Source organism: Myotis myotis, unplaced genomic scaffold (assembly GCF_014108235.1).
Source record: "Myotis myotis isolate mMyoMyo1 unplaced genomic scaffold, mMyoMyo1.p scaffold_m19_p_8, whole genome shotgun sequence".
In the NCBI taxonomy this organism is placed as follows: Eukaryota; Metazoa; Chordata; class Mammalia; order Chiroptera; family Vespertilionidae; genus Myotis; species Myotis myotis.
In genome coordinates, this window is record NW_023416390.1 from 15730660 (window position 1) to 15749459 (window position 18800).

Genomic DNA, 18800 nt, shown 5'->3' on the forward strand with positions numbered 1-18800 from the left:
GATATTAAGAGTTGATTTCTTGGCCAAAGGTAACACTTTTGCCTCTATTTGTTATAAAACAAGTGTTTTAAACTTACATTACATAAGCTACCCCAAAGTTAATGATATTGGCCCTGGAAAAGTAAGAAAAAGTGCTGAGTTGGTAGCTCTTGTTTCCTTGTTTTGACCTGAGTCCATTCTTCATCTTGTTGATTTCCAGTATCATCCTCACAATCATCACTGTGAGACCTCAGGGCTTAGGCTGCTCTAGTAGGCCACTGCTCTATGTAAGGTAATTTATAAATAGTTTAGAACACTTTCTTTATAAACAAGAGCCAAGTATATGTGCCTTTTGAAAAAATGAATCTTCAAAATAACACTCTTTTACCTTTTAAATAGCATTTTTCTAAATTACAAGAGTAATATAGAGAAAAATTTTTAATAAAACAAAAATAGAAAAAAAACACACATCTCTTTGCACAAACCCGTGATTACAAAAGTATAGGATTTAGGGTAATGGTATATAAATATTAAAGGTTTTTTAAAAAATATATTTTTATTGATTTCAGAGAGGAAAGGAGAAGGAGAGAGAGATACAAACATCAATGATGATAGAGAATCATTGATTGGCTGCCTCCTGCATGCCCCACACTGCGGATTTAGCCCACAACCTGGGCATGTTCCCTGACCGGGAATAGAACCATGACCTCCTGATTCATAGGTCGATGCTCCACCACTGAGCCACGCTGGCTGGGCAATATTAAAGATTTTTGATACATCTCACAAAATATCTCCAGGAAGGTTGTACCATTTTAACCTTATATAATAGAATGGGAAAGTGCCCCTTTATTCCAATTAACTAGTGTTCTTTTTTAAATGCCATTGTGAATGGCACAAAACATTATTTTGTTGTTTCTATTCCAGCTTGTTTAAAAAGTTAGCTGAATATGTGAAGTCAGGTTAAACATATTGCATATCACACATACATTTTTTAGACATTAAAGTTTTCTTTGGGGAACTGTTTGTTTGAACTCTACCCATCAAAATCTTTTATTTTAATTCTTTTGCATACAGTGCCTTTGTATCTGATGGTTTTTATGCCAAAGAGAATGTCATACCTGGTTCTTCCCCCAGATGTGCAATCATTTCATCATTTGAACCACTGGCATAAAGATCTTCGCTTTTTCTCCCATACAGGTGATGGGTTCATTTGAGCCAATCACATTCTTTACTCCACCTTCACAGTGAATTTCAAACCAAGTGCCCTGGTTAAACTATCTTAACCCCGACTCTGAAAATGAATTCCTATTTAGCCCATCAGATGTCCTAAGTTGCTGTTGTGCCATTCATTATATGAAGCCATTAGTCTTATGTTAAGATCCTGCTTAAAGGGACTTCTATGAATGCAGCCCTTTAGAACAGTGACCAACAACTCTTGTCTGTCTCTAAAACCCTATATGACCACTGGCAACAAAGAGATGTGCAATAACTATTAAACATAAACATTACTTCATATCGGCAGTGAAGAACTCCTGTGATCACTGCCCTGCTCTGAGACCACTGACTGTCCCCAAAGCCCTTGACTTGTCTCAGCATAAACATCATGATTGAGGTACAAATAGAATGGCCATTATGTAGAGTGAAAGTATTCTCCTTTATTGTGTCTTTATCTGTTATGCCTTAGCCAATGGTAAACAAAGTCAAATTTTACATTCAATTTATAACACCAGCAATTCTCATAATTTCCATCAGTAACTTTGTTTCTACAAATCTTCAGTATTTACATGGTGTTAATGTATTTGTCTACAAACTAGAGGCCTGGTGCACGAATTCATGCAATGGTGGGTCCCTTGGCCTGGCCTGTGGGAGGGCCGAAACTGGCTCTCTGACACCCCCTATGGGTCCTGGATTGCAAGAAGGTGCAGGCCAGGCTGAGGGATACCACCAGTGCCCAATTGGGGCCAGCGAGAGATGTGGGAGGTTGGCCAGCCAAGGAGGGACTGTGGGAGGGCTCCAGGGCATATCCGGCCCGTCTTGCTCAGTCCCAAGCTAACTTACCGGTTGGAGTGTCTGCCCCCTGATGGTCAGTGCACATCATAGTGACTGGTCGACCGGTTGATTGTCTGCCCCCTGGTGGTCAGTGCACATCATAGTGAGCAGTTGAGCGGCCTTAGCATATCATTAGCATATTACACTTTGATTGGTTGAAGGACCAATCGGTCGACCAGACACTTAACATATTAGGCTTTTATTATATAGGATATTATGTATTTATACTGTGGTAGATATGTGAGATTAAAAAATGAAATAAATCATATAAGTAATTGCCGGGGTCCAACCCCAGCAGGTCCAGGGGTTCCCAAAGGTGTAGACGGAGTCGGCGAAGAAGGAAGGACACGGAGACAGTGTTCAGTTGATCAGCAGCCTAGCCAGGATCTCCAGCCAAGTTCTGGTCTGGATCTCCAGTGAGGTTCTGCTTAGGATCTCCAGCCAGGTTCTGTGTCCAAGTTCTCTTGCTAGGTTCCCCAGGTTCTCCAGCCAGGTTCTGTAGCCATGTTCCCTCGCTAGGTTCTCCAGCCAGGTTCTGTGTCCATGTTCTCTTGCTAGGTTCTCCAGGTTCTCCAGCCAGGTTCTGTAGCCATGTTCCCTCGCTAGGTTCTCCAGCCAGGTTCTGTCCAGGTTCTCCAGCCTGGTTCAGTCACCAAGTTCTAGTCAGGTTCTCTTGCCATGTTCTATAGTCAGGTTCAGTCCAGGATCTTTTGCCATGTTCTCTCGCTAGGTTCTGTCTCTAGATTCTGTGTAGGTTCTGTGTCTAGGTTCTGAGTGTAGGTTCTGTCTTCTTACATCTGTATTTATACCAGTTGATTCCAATCCTATCAATCTCTATTACAAAGGTTAGGGCGTTTCTTATCTCCATTCCAGGGAGTAAAGATTATGTAGCTTAAGTATGATTGTTCATAGTTAAAGTGATTAATTACCCGCCTGGCACTTAGTTAAGAGGTTTTATTCCCTCCCTAACTTCAGGGGAAAATCCCTACCTGGGGAAACAACCTTTCTCAGAGACCTTGGTTAAAACACATAGTGCCAAGAAGGTGAGAAACATATTAAGAACAGTACGCCATATATACCAGGTCCCTTGAAACAGCAAGCATGGCTCCCGGCAAGTAATGGGTTTATATGAGAGGTAGATCTCTTTCCTCCTCCTGTCCACGATTCTGATTTTCTCTTTTATTAACCTTATGAAATAAATGATCTTCATTTAAAACCAGTTCAAAAAATGTAGAGAGTATTAAAAATAATTTGTCTTTAATGTTTAAAGAGTGAATCATTGATATCACCCCAAATCCTAAAGGTGAAATAGGATTTTTTTTCAGAAATCACAGACAGTCTTGAAGAATTATTCTGATTGAGTGAAAAACAATAGCTTAGTTGTAACAACCTGGGAACTTGGTAGAAAAACAAGTAAATCTCCAGGAACTTAGATCGTATGATGGAGGCACTAATGTTTCCTGAGGACAGAGTACCACATTTGTGTAATTTATTGGAACACTCTTTATACTTGTGACCTTACAGAAGAGTTGCTGTTCAATAAACTTGCCTTCATGTCTCTATAGAAATCCTTTTCAGCCCGGGCTGTGTCTCGTTCCCATCAAAGGGCAGAACACATCTTAAAGAACTTGCAACAGGAGGAAGAAAAGAAGCGTCTTGGCCGAGAAGCCAGCCTCATCACTGCCATCCCCATCACCCAGGAGGCTTGCTACGAGCCCACCTGTACACCCAACTCAGAGCCAGAAGAAGAAGGTGCCCTCTGCACATAGGACTTGTTTGGGGGCTGAGTCACAGGAAAGGGAAAGAGCTTGCTTTAAAAGAAATATTGATAATTTTATGTGAAATAAGGTGATATGCTCCCCCCCCCCCCCCCCCCCCGCTCTCTCTCTCACCTCCTGACACTGTCCGAAGAAAGAAATGTTTTCGTTTTCTAAAGGATCACAGTCGGCCTGTTTCAAGAGGTGAATGTTAGCCACACTGAACAAACCAGGATGAAAATGGACCAAGCAGTGATTGAGATTCAGGAAACAGCTAAATCTAGAGTGTCTATAAAAGTAGATGCAATCAATCTTTCATCTTTAAAAATGGGATTAGTCTATTAACTACCTTCAACCCTCAAGTACAATTTGTTGGTTGGTATCAGAAAATGACTTAGGAACCATTCTAAAATCAGTGATTCTCTGCCTTGCTTTTGTGGAATCTTTGGGAGGAATTTTGTCTTTCTGTATATATTTTTTCCTTTTCTAAGTATACTTTAACTTACTTAAGATTTATGCTCTGAGAGCACTGTACACTTATAATGCTAGTATAGCTAGAGTTGTGATGGTAGCTATTTTGTTATGAAACCAAAGTTCACGTTCCCCATATTCTTTGCCAGTAGAAGAAGTCACCAATCTGGCATCCCGCCGACTGTCTGTCAGTCCATCCTGTACCTCCAGTACTTCCCACAGGAATTACTCCTTCCGCCGAGGGTCCGTCTGGTCAGTGCGTTCGGCTGTCAGTGCTGAAGGTATGTCCTCTTGCAAATATGATATTTATTCCTCATGATGTGGATTTTGAAACAGTTTCCAGTTAACATTATTTCACTTCACTATACTACACTGCCTTCATTAAATAGCTTGTTTCATGACTTGAAGTTCTAAAAAAATATAAGTTGTTGCTGAGAGTTCCGTAGACTCAATTGCCAGTTAACAGTTTAAAACTCCGCCTGCACATTACAAATCAGAATCTCTAAGGGTGGGACCCACACATTGGTATTTCTTAAATCTATTCAGGGTATTTCAGGGTGTGGCCAGTTCCCAGTAGGATGCTTTAAGAAGCTGTTCTGGAATCTTGAAACAACCAAAGGAAGACCATAGCTCATGCTACTTCTGTAATGAAATCTGACTCCAGTGGGGAAATGTGATGCTCTTCAGTCCCAAGAATTTAAAAGATATGCTTCTCTGATAATGAGCAGCTACCTGGGCTCACTGCTTCATGATTATACAAATTTCATCTCTGATTCATAAAGTCATTGAAAAGTCGTACAGAAATTATGCTTCATGGTTATGCAAATTTTATCACTCATTTTTAAAATCATATTAAAAAGTTGCACAGAAACCAATGGTTATCACCCTTTGGCTATACAACCCAGGGGAACTTAAAAAAATGACCAATGCTGATGGAGACGGTGTTAACATAAGGGTTAACGTGAAGATCAACTGAATAGATTTGAACAACCAGAAAGAAACCATTATATGGATTTCATGTTTCAAAGGGGTGCCAAGAAAATTCAATGGGGAAAGAATAGTCTTTTCAACAAATGACGCTGGGATATCTATAAACCAAAGAATGTTAAATAACTGGTCTTGAACTGAGAAGTGTTGTTGCACTAGAATTACAATACTGAATAAGAGCACCTCGATTATGTCTCCTGCTTCAGATGAGGAGCACACCACGGAACACACGCCAAACCACCATGTGCCTCAGCCCCCACAGGCGGTGTTCCCAGCATGCATCTGTGCAGCGGTGCTCCCCATTGTTCATCTCATGGAGGATGGAGAGGTGCGGGAAGATGGAGTAGCAGGTATGGTTTTATTAGTAAAACCAAATACTTACACTGTTCCTCTGGTATAGGAGAGTAAGGTGTTCTTGAATATATTAACTATTGGCCACATGTTGAGTTGTTTTATGCATATGTTATAGTTATAGATTTGCAGTACTGTAAATCTATACTGTACTTTAGCACTATCACTATCTCTTCCTCTCCACCTTTATGACTAAAAAATTGTATTTAAACTAAGTAGCTGGGTCCAGGGGCATTGTTCATGACCAGAGAACAGAACACTTATTTGGCCACCTGGAAATCAAATGGTGATTTTGGCCACCTTAGAAATCTTAGCTATTAGCTACACATCACTAATGCCATCTTTCCACTTGGTTATCTTTCCAGAGATACTACCCAGAGAGAATAATTGCAATATGAAATGATAAACTAGAGGTAGAGATGATTTACATTTGTAACAGTTTAATATTCTTAATGTTCTAAAAAATACTTAAGATTTTTTTTAAATCCTCCTCCCGCCCCCCGCAAAAAAAGGGCAAAAGATATAGATGCAATCTAATGACAATAACATCTGTAAACAACATTGTTGTTGGAAACAGTGAAATCTTACACTTCAGCTGAAAGAACTTCAAAAATTATTTTAAATGAAAATACCCATGGTTGGTAATGATGGGGGTGGGGATTTGCAGAACTTCTTTAAGGCAAAACAATAGAGTCTAATTAAAGCTTACTAAATTGCTTGAATACTTTATCTAATAGGTTTATTTCCATTTAAGACAAATAGTCAATTTTCTTTCTCTTCTAAAGTGAGTGCTGTGGCCCAACAAGTCTTGTGGAACTGTCTAATTGAAGATCCATCAACAGTTCTTCGACATTTTCTGGAAAAACTGACCATCAGCAATAGACAAGTAAATTCCTCTTTTTTTATGTGTGGCTATGTGTGTGAACACTGTTAAAAGCAAGCAATGGGCTATATAATGCTGTGCATGCAACATCAATGTCTTCTGATAATGACAAGGATGAGCAATGTTAAACTTTGTTATTTTCTTTCTAATTTCTCCATTAATTGATGTCTCCATAGTGTATGGTACACTGCTTCTGATGACCCTCAGATATCAAACAGATTCTCAGTCTTTTAAACCAAGATTAAATTCAGTATAATTTTCATAGAACATCTGTTGAACTCTGCTTGGTAGACTGTGATCGATGCAGGTAGGGTTATTAGAATATGTTGAAACTCTTTATTCAAAAATTCTAATTTAAGAGACCACCCTATAATAAGGCTGTGCCAGATAAAAGTAGTTTTCTGAGCAATGGTAAAATTCACTGATGACTGAAAATTATGTTCATTTATATGTTATGGTCCTGTTTGCTGGAAGATTAAGTTTAGATTATGAAAGGTAAGGTTAATTGCATTTTTGTTTATCCTCTCTTGGCTTAGCTTTATCTGTTTCACTCGAAACCTTGGAAGTAGAACTATGAAGTTTAATAAACCTGGTTTGCTTAATGGTGTCTCAACATAGGTTCTCTGGTCTTCTGGGCTAGGCTCCGCCCTTCAGGAATAGGCTCAGGTGTTTAAAAAAAAAAGCCTACGTTCCCTACATGTTTCACACCTGGCAGCCATAGCAAGTAGAGTTGTCAAAATATACCACTTTCCCATGATGTGCCTGTGACTGCAGACACAGTCAAAATTTTGATTTTGTAAAAAGTTGTCCAACTGCTGCTCATAGATTTCATATATTAGCTCCTAGGAGAAGGTGTTAGAGTTGGTTTAAATACTGTGTCACAAATATCACATAGACAATGTTCAAATGTTGAACAAAATGGAAGTTAAATGTGGGCCAAAGTAGGGAATATCCATCCCCCTATTTTTCAAGAAGTGAATTTTATTGCCTACAGCATGGCAGCTGAATGACTTAGAATTCTTTTCTTTCAGGATGAATTAATGTACATGCTGCGCAAACTTCTCCTGAATATTGGAGACTTTCCTGCTCAGACATCTCACATCCTGTTCAACTACTTGGTGAGTTTCAGCCTCCAGTAGATTATAAATGTTCATTCCAAGTAGGAAGCAACAGCATGAGAAAAGGTCTTCCCGCCCTGACCGGTTTGGCTCAGTGGATAGAGCGTCGCCCTGCGGGCTGAACGGTCCTGGGTTCAATTCCGGCCAAGGGCATGTACCTTGGTTGCGGGCACATCCCCAGTCGGGGTGTGCAAGAGGCAGCTGATTGATGTTTCTCTCTCATCAATGCTTCTAACTCTCTATCCCCTTCCCTTCCTCTCTGTGAAAAATCAATAAAACATATTTAAAAAAAAAGAAAAGGTCTTCCCCTTAACTTGTGACTAAAGGTGAGTCGTAGTCAGCGAAATGTCATAGTCAGCTAAGTTCCCCACTGTGTGAGGGGAAACCTCTCCTGGCACAGTCCTTGATAGGTGGTGGGTACTCAATCAATGTTTGCCTCCTCTCTGTCTTCCTCGGGCATTATACAACTTCAATATGTTAGTTCCTAATTTTGGTTTGAGAAAACCTATATGTAGTTTTTAGTCATTTTTCCCTTATCTCACTTTTTACACACACACACACACACACACACACACACACACACACACACACACGTTGCCCTAGGCAGAAAGTATTTGCAAGTGTATGTTAGTATGGGGACTATCTATGCCTTAAGCCATCCTTTCTGCACCCTCCAGAATTTATCAGTTCTTTGCATTCTCCTTGCACCCTAAATGGATATGCAGTTTGGGGACTATTAACATGATGCCTGTTCTTTGAAATTGCACCTTCATCCAGGCAGACGGATGCCAAATAAATTTCTATGCTGAGAGAAACTCTTCTTTCTCCATTACTGTCATTGCTCTTCTAGCAGGTTGGGAAGTAGAAGAGTTGTTCATGTGCATCTGTAGCAAAATGGTAAATGTAACTTACGCTACAGCATTAACGTGCAGAGAAAATTTGTAATTCCTTTCTCCTCTCTATGACTGATTTGGTTTTCCTCCTGGGTGCCCACCTGCTGGTTGACAAGGGAAATAATAAAAATCATGTCCAATCCAGTTTTAAGTTCAGACTGATAAAAATCTATAAATAGTACCTTTGGATGGTGTTCAGTGTCTCTTGGCTAAAAATACTTAGTTTCTAGGAATTCCCTTCCCTTCCAACTGCTTTCATCTTTAAACACCATTTGAAGTTGGGAAGAAAAAAGACCTTTGTTCAGCGTTCCATCCCTTGTCCAACGTTTGCTCTGGCTCTTGCCTTCATGAGACGGTGCCCTCTATCTGACTGGTTGCTGGATGCCCAGCCAGTGGACACCAAAACCCACGGCTGCTGTGACTTGGGGTGCCTCTGCTCCCAGCGGTGATTGCTGGGAGACTCTACCTCACCTCAGTCCCTACTGAGTTCTGGTAATGAATCCCAAAGGGCTCCAGCTAGAGGACCCTATACAAATGTCACCGACATATGCTAATTCTATCTGGAAAGCTCTCTAGCAAAACCTTCTGCTCCTTTTGGTCCTGTCTACATCACACAAAAGCCAAAGGTAGATCACCAAAGCCAAACCTCAAGGCCTCCCTCAGGTATGTGCTCTCCAGTTTATGTTGCATCCAGGTTGGTATGGAATGTCTCTGAGGTGAACTCTTGTCAGACACCCTAACAGAGACTGGGAGCAAGGGCCCCTTTGGTGTGCCTGCCCATTCCCAGGCCACTAGGAATGGGAAATGCTACCTTGGACCACTGCTCTCCTCCGTCCTTTAGCCTTGAGATACGAAGATGGACATTTCATTTCCCTTCTGCCATATACTTCTGTCAACTCAAAAAAAACTTCAGTGGTAGACACAGTCTTCTCAGCTGGGTAATACATAGGAGAAAAGGGCTAACCATGCTTTGTCTTTGCTTTAAAACCTTGTTTTGAATGAATAGAAATTTCTGTCTAAACCAGCGGTTCTCAACCTGTGGGTCGCAACCCCTTTGGCGGTCAAACGACCCTTTCACAGGTGTCGCCTAAGACCATCCTGTATATCAGATATTTACATTACGATTCATAACAGTAGCAACATTACAGTTATGAAGTAGCAACGAAATAATTTTATGGTTGGGTCACAACATGAGGAACTGTATTTAAAGGGCCAGAAGGTTGAGAACCGCTGGTAAACCCTAATCTTTCCCTGAATCCCAAGCACATGGATATTTTAGGTGGACTAGGGAAAGGGTCTTGTACTCAGAATGGCACCATACTGAAGAGCAGAGCAGTTTTTAAACCATTACCCTTATTATACATCTTTTTATCTAACAACTGTTATTGATGTGTGTGATAGGGATATTTGGAACACTAATTCATCTCTTCCAGACTTTGTTAGGGACATGTATTTTATTTTAATATATTTTTATTGATTTCATAGAGGAGGGGAGAGGGAGAGAGAGAGAGAATCATTGATCAGCTGCCTCCTGCCCACCCCACACTGGGGATTGAGCCCGCAAGCCGGGCATATGCTCTGACCAGGAATCGAACTGCAACCTCCTGGTTCATAAGTTGTCACTCAACCACTGAGCCACGCTGACTGGGCAATTATTAGGGACATTTAAAACCACTGCGTAACTTGACTCAGAGATCTTCAACCTGGGGTCTGAGCACATCTGGGCATATGTGCAGACTTTTAAAGGAATGTGTTGCCCACAAAGTTTTAAGGGAATAAATCTCCAAATCCTCAACTTACAAATATGTACTAACACTGTTTGAGCAGGCCTGCCATCTCAATCGTCATTCTACCTACAGCACACACAAAGGCCCACCCTGACCATCACAGGTACCTGCAGGCTACATTGACAGACACATTCGACAGAGAAAGAGTCTGACGCACTGTGTTAGTTTTAAGGAAGCCTCGTTCTGATTGATCAAGGCCCTTTGAATCCATAGGACTTCCCAACTTTTCCTGACTTCTACAGATTTGACCCTCATTAGGTTATTCAGCCTTCAGATTAGATCAGTGACACTGATTTTTTCAATGTAACTGGAAAATTGTATAGGATTAGCAAGTTTTTCAAGAAACAATGGATAAAAGCCACTGGAAGGGGTGTGAACTTTTACATTTTTTTCTGATTTTTGTTGGGTATAATTGAATAAGGCAGTTAAAGCTTATTTCATCAAGTTTGATGAAATACACTTTCCAGTTACAGTTAGTCCTCTTATTTCAGTGTGTAGAATGTTTAGTATATTCTGTTCCTATTAACAAAAAAATAACCTTATAATGAGACATTTTAAATGTCAGCTTAAAATGTACAGAAGGACATGCCAATTTTCAAAGTTACTGAGAGGACACAACAGCTTTAAAGTTCACCTACTTAGCCAAACAGGCAGAGTGTTCTTCGGTTCAGACCTATAGACATAACCCAATCTGCCAACAGTGTTTGGGCAAACCTCATATAGAGATTATTATTAGGTCACCTAACTACCTGAGCGACAAGTGACTTGAAGCCTGGAAAACTGATCTTCTGATTTCCTCTTAAGAAGCACCATTTTTAGTGACACATATAAATGGGCAGCAATCTATTCTGATCAGTTTTTCACCCTCTCCTGCTTACTGCCATTGCAAGTGTTGGAGAGCCCTGGCCAGTGTGGCTCAGTTGATTGGGCATCATCCCGAGCACCGAAGTGTTGCCCTTCAGATTCCCGGTCAGGGCACATGCCCAGGTTGCGGACTCAATCCCCGTTAGGGGACGTGTTGGAGGCAGCCAATCAATGTTTCCCTCTCACATCCATGTTTCTCTCTCTCTCTCCCTCTCCCTTCTTCCCTCTCTCTAAAAGTCAATAAAAATCTTTAAAAAAGAAAGTGTTGGAGAAGTATTTTAACAGAAAATACGAAGATACAAAAGACGATTTAAACAAGAAAAGAAAAGCCAAGGAAACGAGAATGTGCACTCAGGATCACTGTGGCTTTGTGAACTCTCCCTGTTCTGCCTTGCAGGTGGGATTAATCATGTACTTTGTGCGGACCCCTTGCGAGTGGGGCATGGATGCCATTTCAGCCACCCTGACCTTCCTGTGGGAGGTGGTGGGCTACGTGGAGGGCCTCTTCTTCAAGGATCTGAAGCAGACCATGAAGAAGGAGCAGTGTGAGGTGAAGCTGCTGGTGACCGCCTCAATGCCGGGTAATCCACCACTGCTTTTGGATGACATGACATTTTCTTTAAGTAACCTTTTATTATTTGTTTTTTAAATTTATTTTTCAATGACAGTTTCCATTCAATATTGTTTTGTATTAGTTTCAGGTGTATCGTATAGGGGTTAGAAAACCATATACTTTATAAAGTGATCCCCCCAATATTTCTGGTACCCATCTGACAGCATACATAGCTATTAAAATATCACTGATTATATTTCCTCTACTGTATTTGATACCCGCATGACTCCTCTGTAACTACCAGTTTGTACTTTTAATCCCTTCACCTTTTTCACCCATCCCCCTCCAACCTTCCTCTCCTCTGGCAGCCATCAGTCTGTTCTCTGTGTCTGTGAGTCTGTTTCTATCCTGTTTGTTCTAAATAACCCTTTTAAAGACCAAGCATCTCTCTCATTCATGAGAAAATTTTCAGAGTCCTGACCCTGGTGTTGAGTGCTTCAAAGAATTTTTGTTTAGTACAATCTGAAAAAAAATACAATAGGCCCTTTAAGAGTTAGCAATTGCCAGATGAAAAGGGAGACATCAGAACTGAGATCCCTGTGAACGAGTCCTTGAAGGGCTGCCAAGGTTGCAGATTTATTTAAGTCTATCGCAGAGGGCCAGCTGAGCTGAAAGCCTTTTTGAATGAATTTTTGGCACTGCAAGGAGAATAAATATTGTTTGCATGGCATGGGCCCCAGTCCTTTGTAAACTCAATGAGAGATGGCTTTATGAAAAAAGGGAAAAGGGAAAATCAGGAAGAGAATCACAAAAGAACATGAAGTGTGATGTAAACTCTAGATACAGTTTCTTTTCACTTTGAATCGCTTGTCTTTGTTTAAGATAAAAATTTTGCAAAGCCTTTATCCTTGTGCAGTGACTAGGGAAATATGAGATGATACATGTATTGATGTAAAAAGAAAGACACAATTATGTATAAGAACACAGGTTCTGGCAGCAAAGAAGCCTGTGTTAAAATCAGAGAACTGCCCTTTATCGTCTGTATAATTAGTATTAGCTATAAAAAAGTTCATAATTTTTCAAGCGTTCTTTCCTCATCTGTAAAATGGGGCTATAACCATACTTCACAATCCTGAGAGATAAATGGGTTTAGGTATGTAAAATTCTCACTACTGGACCTGACTCATGGTAAGCATTCAATAAATGCTAGTTGTGTAATTACATATGTTCTGTCGATAAGTTAACAAAGTGATCAGTTTTTATTATAACAAATAAACTCATATTTTCATTCATATTCTTAAAAACAAAGAATTAAAATCAAGGTACATCATAATGTTCACAAAGATTTGTAATTCGTGAATGGAGTAAGTACTGCCTCACTGGCTAAGTAGAATACTGAAAATGTACATTTAAACTATATTTAAAGTACTTGTTTTGGTTTTCCTAATATTTCTGTTTATATTTTCTCAGCCATTATTACCTGATCATCTCATTTAAAATACAGGACATATTTGTTGCAATGCTTAAGGTTTGAATTCTGACTCTTCCACTAAATAAATGTGTTCCGTTGAATAAGTTACTTATAAGTTCTTACTTAGAAGAATAAATGCTATTTCCTCATTTGTAAGATGAAAATAGTAATAACCATGCCTGGCCGGTATGACTCAGTAGTTGAATGTTGCAGGTTCGATTCCCAGTCAGGGCATATGCCCTGGTTGCAGGCTTGGTCCCCAGGAGGGTGTGTGCAGGAGGCAGCCAATTGATGTTTCTCTCTTACCAATGATTCCATCTCTCTCTCCCTCCCTCTCTCTCTAAAATCAATAAAAACATATTTTAAAAAAATTATTAAAAAGAAAGAAGCCAAAACCAGTTTGGCTCAGTGGATAGAGCGTCAGCCTGCGGACTGAAAGGTCCCAGGTTCGGTTCCGGTCAAGGGCATGTACCTGGATTGCAGGCACATCCCCGGTGGGGGATGTGCAGGAGGCGGCTGATCGATGTTTCTCTCTCATCGATGTTTCTGACTCTCTATCTCTCTCCCTTCCTTTCTGTAAAAAATCAATAAAAATATATTTTAAAAAAAAAGAAAGAAAGAAAATAGTAAAACCCATATTAGAGTTGCTGTGAGATTATATATGATCATGCACATAAAATACATGAAAAGGTATTAAGAACTCCATAAATGGTAGCTTTAATTATTTAGAAAATGAATATATTTAAAATATATATTTAACTAGAAATAGAGGAGTGCAGTTAATATACTACACAATTCACATTAAGCACTAGTAGTAATAATCATAATAATAAAAATATCAGCTTATTGATAGTATTTTAATATTTTGTGCTTTACTATTTTTCTATAGTAGAAGTCAGTTCATTATGATTTTTTCCTTCTGTAGGTACCAAAACCCTGGTGGTTCATGGGCAGAATGAGTGTGATATCCCAACCCAATTACCAGTCCATGAAGACACTCAATTTGAAGCCCTGTTAAAGGTAGGGGTGACTTCGACAGGAACAATTTTTTAATGACTGTGAACACTTCCCTGACCATCCAGCTTAGAATTACATGGCACTTTTCTATCTTCCACTCAATATGAACATTTATTTACCTCTTCTAGGATCCCTTCCTCTATTTGTGTACTTCCTCCATTTTCTTGCATAATTTTCCCCACTTTTACTGACATGTTAGCTCTGCGATGAAGTAGGCAAACTCTGCAGCTACAATAGCAGCATGACCTGGCGTGTCCCCCTGACTGCCGTGGGAATGCGGTGCACTCCTGCCTCGGAGCTGCCTGGCTCGCCATGGGGGCAGCTCTGGAGGTGCCTGGGTTTGCACACGGAGCACTGGGGCAAACTCCAGCTGTCAGCTGGGATCGATGCCAGAGACTCTTCTAGTGGCATCTGTATACAGTCTTGACTTTGTCACTGCTAGAAATTATTGGATAAGCAGAAAATACATACCTTAGAATAAATCAAGTGAGTTGAGAAATTATTTTTAATGGTTATGGCATGTATTCCCCTCAAAAGAAATGCAATTTATAGCTGCACGTCTGTAAGGTTTTTAAGGTTATGTAGTAAATAAACTAGTACTATGATTCCCATTGGACTCCCTGATGTTTATTATGTGTAGTTCTAACTTTTGGTAATTGATTTCCTGTAATACAACTCCAGGCTCAGACAGAGTAGAAAAGACCTCTGAAAAATTCCATTTTGCCAAACTTGTATATTTTATTTCAGTAGAAAGGTTGTTAAACCTCCTTCAGGTCTCACCCAGACATCTCCTGGGAATATCTGAGGCCCAATGAAACAAAATGAATAATCCCTCTATCTTCCTACTCTATGTTAAATGGTAGGATAACATGAAGGCAGACAGAGCTCAAGCCCAGGCTCCATCACAACCAGTATGACCTAAATCAATTAACAAGACCTCTCTACTGTCGGTTTCTTTTTTAACAGTACTGGGATACTAGTGCAAGTTATACACGTAATCTACATAGAAGGCCTTGAACTTAGAAAATAGTACATAATAAGTGCTCAATGCATTGTATTTTGTATTATTTTTCATGTTGTTACTAAACTGCTTTCTTCCTGACATTGAGACTAGTAGATGTAACTATGCTTCCATGGTTCCTCACTCAGTCTGAAATATCATTGTACATCTTTTAGCACTATGAGAGTAGATGGTTTATATCACCTTACTAGTCTGTATTATATCATTATTTGGATAACTTCATATTCAAATGCAGTGTGTATCCATATATTTACATGCACATACACACATATATACCCATGCACAATATATAGGAGTGTATAAGATATATATATGCACATATATATAAAATCCTTATAAAAAGTTACCTTATTTTTATAGTATTTGTATTTTGTAGCTTACTACCTGGCAGCACATAGTATGTTCTCAATAAACCTTTATTAAAATGTATTGTTATTATTCTAGGAGTGTTTGGAATTTTTTAACATCCCAGAATCCCAGTCAACACATTATTTTCTCATGGATAAAAGATGGAACCTTATCCACTACAATAAGGTGAGACTGTGAAGCAATGACATTCATGTTGGGTTGTGTCAGAAGCTTGTCATGCCTTTTTTGAGGGCAGCAAGCCCTCAGGGAGGCATCATTGTTTAGAGGTTAGGAGTATGGCCACTTAGGTCACACAACTTACTGTCTAGGTAGCTGTGGACAAGCCACTTTACTTTTGGAACCTTCAGTTTCCTTGTCTGCAGACTGAAGGTGGTGATAATAAAATCTACTATAGGGTTGTTGTGATCATCAAAGGAGATAAGCCAAGTAAAGCATAAAGTGATTAATTATTATTAAATCTAGATGAAAAGTTAAGCTGCCCATATAATAACACATGTTTCTAAATGTAATTTTAATGTTTTTCTGATTACCTCTTCTATGATGGTAAGCATGATCAGGGTGACCTGATCTAATGAGCAAAGGGGGACCTCAGGAAGACCCCTGACATCACTTTATAGCGACTTCCTTCCAAAATGTCCTTTAGTCAGCGGCCTTTGGCTCCTTGGCTTCTGACAGCAACGGGGTATTCGGAAAGAGTACTCAGCCTGGGCGATGCGATGCTTTCCTGAGGAGAGCTTTTACCTTCCTTGCTATTTTGTCAAATTGGGGAATGTACCCTAGTAAAAATCAAAGCCGTTAAAAAATACATAACTTTTGTTTGTCTGACCTAAAGAGAAATGAGGTCAAAAGTGTAATCATCTCTTTTGTCTTGGTGTGATCCCATCACAGACCTATGTCCGGGATATTTATCCTTTCCGGAGGTCAGTGTCTCCGCAGCTGAACCTCGTGCATATGCATCCGGAGAAAGGACAGGAGCTCATTCAGAAACAGGTGCCTGGCCACCTCTGTTTTATCATGTCATTGGGATAATTGCTGGGTAAATGGGTTGCCAAGCCTGCGAGTCTGTGATGCTGTTAGATCCTCCCTGGGGAGGATGGGTAGATGGGCCCTTGATCAATAGATAGTTCCCCAAAATAGTTTGTTTAGTTTTGTAAATGGGATCATAATATAAAGTATTAAGGAACACTCACCTGGAGTAGTGCTATGATGAATCATTGGATATAAACAATAGAAATTTTCTCATTTATTTGCCTGTTTGTTTCTAAGCATGGATTTTCATCCCATAGTTTTGTAAAACAGGATTAGAAGTACATATGACATAACTATTAGAAGGTTGTCCTAAAGGTTTATGCTAGCTGGGAAATAAATAAGTAGAGAGAATCAGTGCAGTGATGTCTGAAAAGAATACTGAATGAAGGTCCAGAGATTGGACTCAGACCCAGCTCTGCCCCTGACCAATCATCTGACCTTGGGCATGTTACTAACTTCTCTTCAAATAGGAGACATAATCAAGCAGTTGTACTTAGATTTAAGATTGAAGAGCATAGGTCGTGGCTAGGTAGCTCAGTTGGCTAGAGCATCATATACCATATGCCAAAGTTGTGAGTTCGATCTCTGGTTATGGCACAAACAAGAAGCAACCAATGAATGCATAAATAAGTGGAACAACAAAACTCTCTCTCTCTAATCAACCATTAAAAGCAAATTTTAATTAAAAAAATAAAGATTGAAGAGCAGAATAATGTTCACATGTCTTATTGCAAATCAGACTTCAAGCTTAAGAAAATTCACTACTTTGCATGCAAAATGTAAGTGTAGTATATAATTCTAACAATATAATTTTAATATGATCCATGCATTACATTGTTTTATTTTTAATTCATTTACATTTATGTTTAATAAGATGTTTACAAAAGAATTTCAGGATATTTTATAGTTTCAGTTTTTCTGCACATAGCAAGGATGCTAACTCGGTATCAAACTATCCAAAATACCTTCATGAAATGAATAAGAATGGCATATAACTAACTACCTAAATTACATTTAAAAGAAAGAAAATAGTGAATGGGTTACAAGGTGTGAGATGTTGGGAAAAACTGTAAGATCTTACATTTAAATGATTTCAGAAACAATTCTCCCCAAATTATCTCAGCCCATAATTTTAGCAGCAAAATAACTAAAGCCGTCACGGATAATGGCACTTCACTAGTTTGTTTTTTAACCATGTTTAAGAACATGTTTCAAAAGAATGGCACAAATGGGGCTCTGGCTCTGTGTGCACTCAGGTTGGACTTAAAGATGTCTTTCTAAGTTCCTCAGAAACTTAGTTCCATTGTTCTGGCTCTGAAGTTTCCTCAACAGTGCCTCACTGCTTATGAACTCCCAAATCATGCCCCCTGTCCACTGAGCATCAACAGAAAAAGAACTAAGAGTAGGGGTCTGAGGCCCTTGTTCATGCCATCTAAATTTAGGACTAAAGGAGGACTAACCTAGGGTCCCATCAGCTTTTGTCCCAAGGTAGATTTTTCTTGGATCCCATTTGGGTCAGTGTTAAAGAGGCAAACTCAGAACCAACAAGAAACAGCTTAAGGCATCAATGGAGATGGTAGAAGCAATTGGACATGACTGTTAGCTCATTGGAGAAGGTCTTCCATATTTTGATGTCTGGGCAAATGGCCTCTATGTGATTGAACTATTCTTGACAATGCTTGCATTGTGGTCCTTCCAGCCTGCAAATTCTGTAAGAAACACTTCCTCCCATAGAGTAGACACATTCAAGAAGTCATTCAAGAAGTGAGAGTCAATTAAGTATTATTTGCTCTTTCTGTGGAAAAAAAAAAATACACACACACACACACAAAAACCACCACACACACATTTCTCCCTCATTTCCCTTCCCCCTGCCTTGATTTAATCAGCCCAGTTTGCCATTACAGATTTTACTTCCATTTCTTCACTCTTTGTCATTTCGGAGTTGCTGATTCTATTTGTGTCTGCTCCTGCTTTGGGTTGCTGCCAGGTGTTCACGCGGAAGCTGGAGGAAGTGGGGCGAGTTCTGTTCCTCATCTCCCTGACCCAGAAGATCCCCACGGCCCACAAACAGTCCCACGTCTCCATGCTGCAGGAGGACCTCCTCCGCCTGCCCTCGTTCCCCCGCAGTGCTATCGATGCCGAGTTTTCCCTCTTCAGCGATCCTCAAGGTACCCAGACAAAAGCATCTCCTCTCTCGG

At 39.8% G+C, this 18800-nt stretch overlaps 1 protein-coding gene across 1 annotated transcript in view; it reads left to right on the plus strand.

Annotated features, from left to right (window-relative positions):
* UNC80 (unc-80 homolog, NALCN channel complex subunit) overlaps positions 1 to 18800 on the plus strand; it is a 170622-nt gene that overhangs the window by 107404 nt on the left and 44418 nt on the right. Inside the window, exons 34-43 of the mRNA XM_036319079.1 lie at positions 3594 to 3780; positions 4406 to 4537; positions 5450 to 5593; positions 6380 to 6480; positions 7509 to 7595; positions 11537 to 11720; positions 14089 to 14183; positions 15646 to 15735; positions 16459 to 16560; positions 18590 to 18770. Of these exons, the coding sequence (XP_036174972.1) occupies positions 3594 to 3780; positions 4406 to 4537; positions 5450 to 5593; positions 6380 to 6480; positions 7509 to 7595; positions 11537 to 11720; positions 14089 to 14183; positions 15646 to 15735; positions 16459 to 16560; positions 18590 to 18770 (1303 nt within the window). The remainder of the gene's footprint in view (positions 1 to 3593; positions 3781 to 4405; positions 4538 to 5449; positions 5594 to 6379; positions 6481 to 7508; positions 7596 to 11536; positions 11721 to 14088; positions 14184 to 15645; positions 15736 to 16458; positions 16561 to 18589; positions 18771 to 18800) is intronic.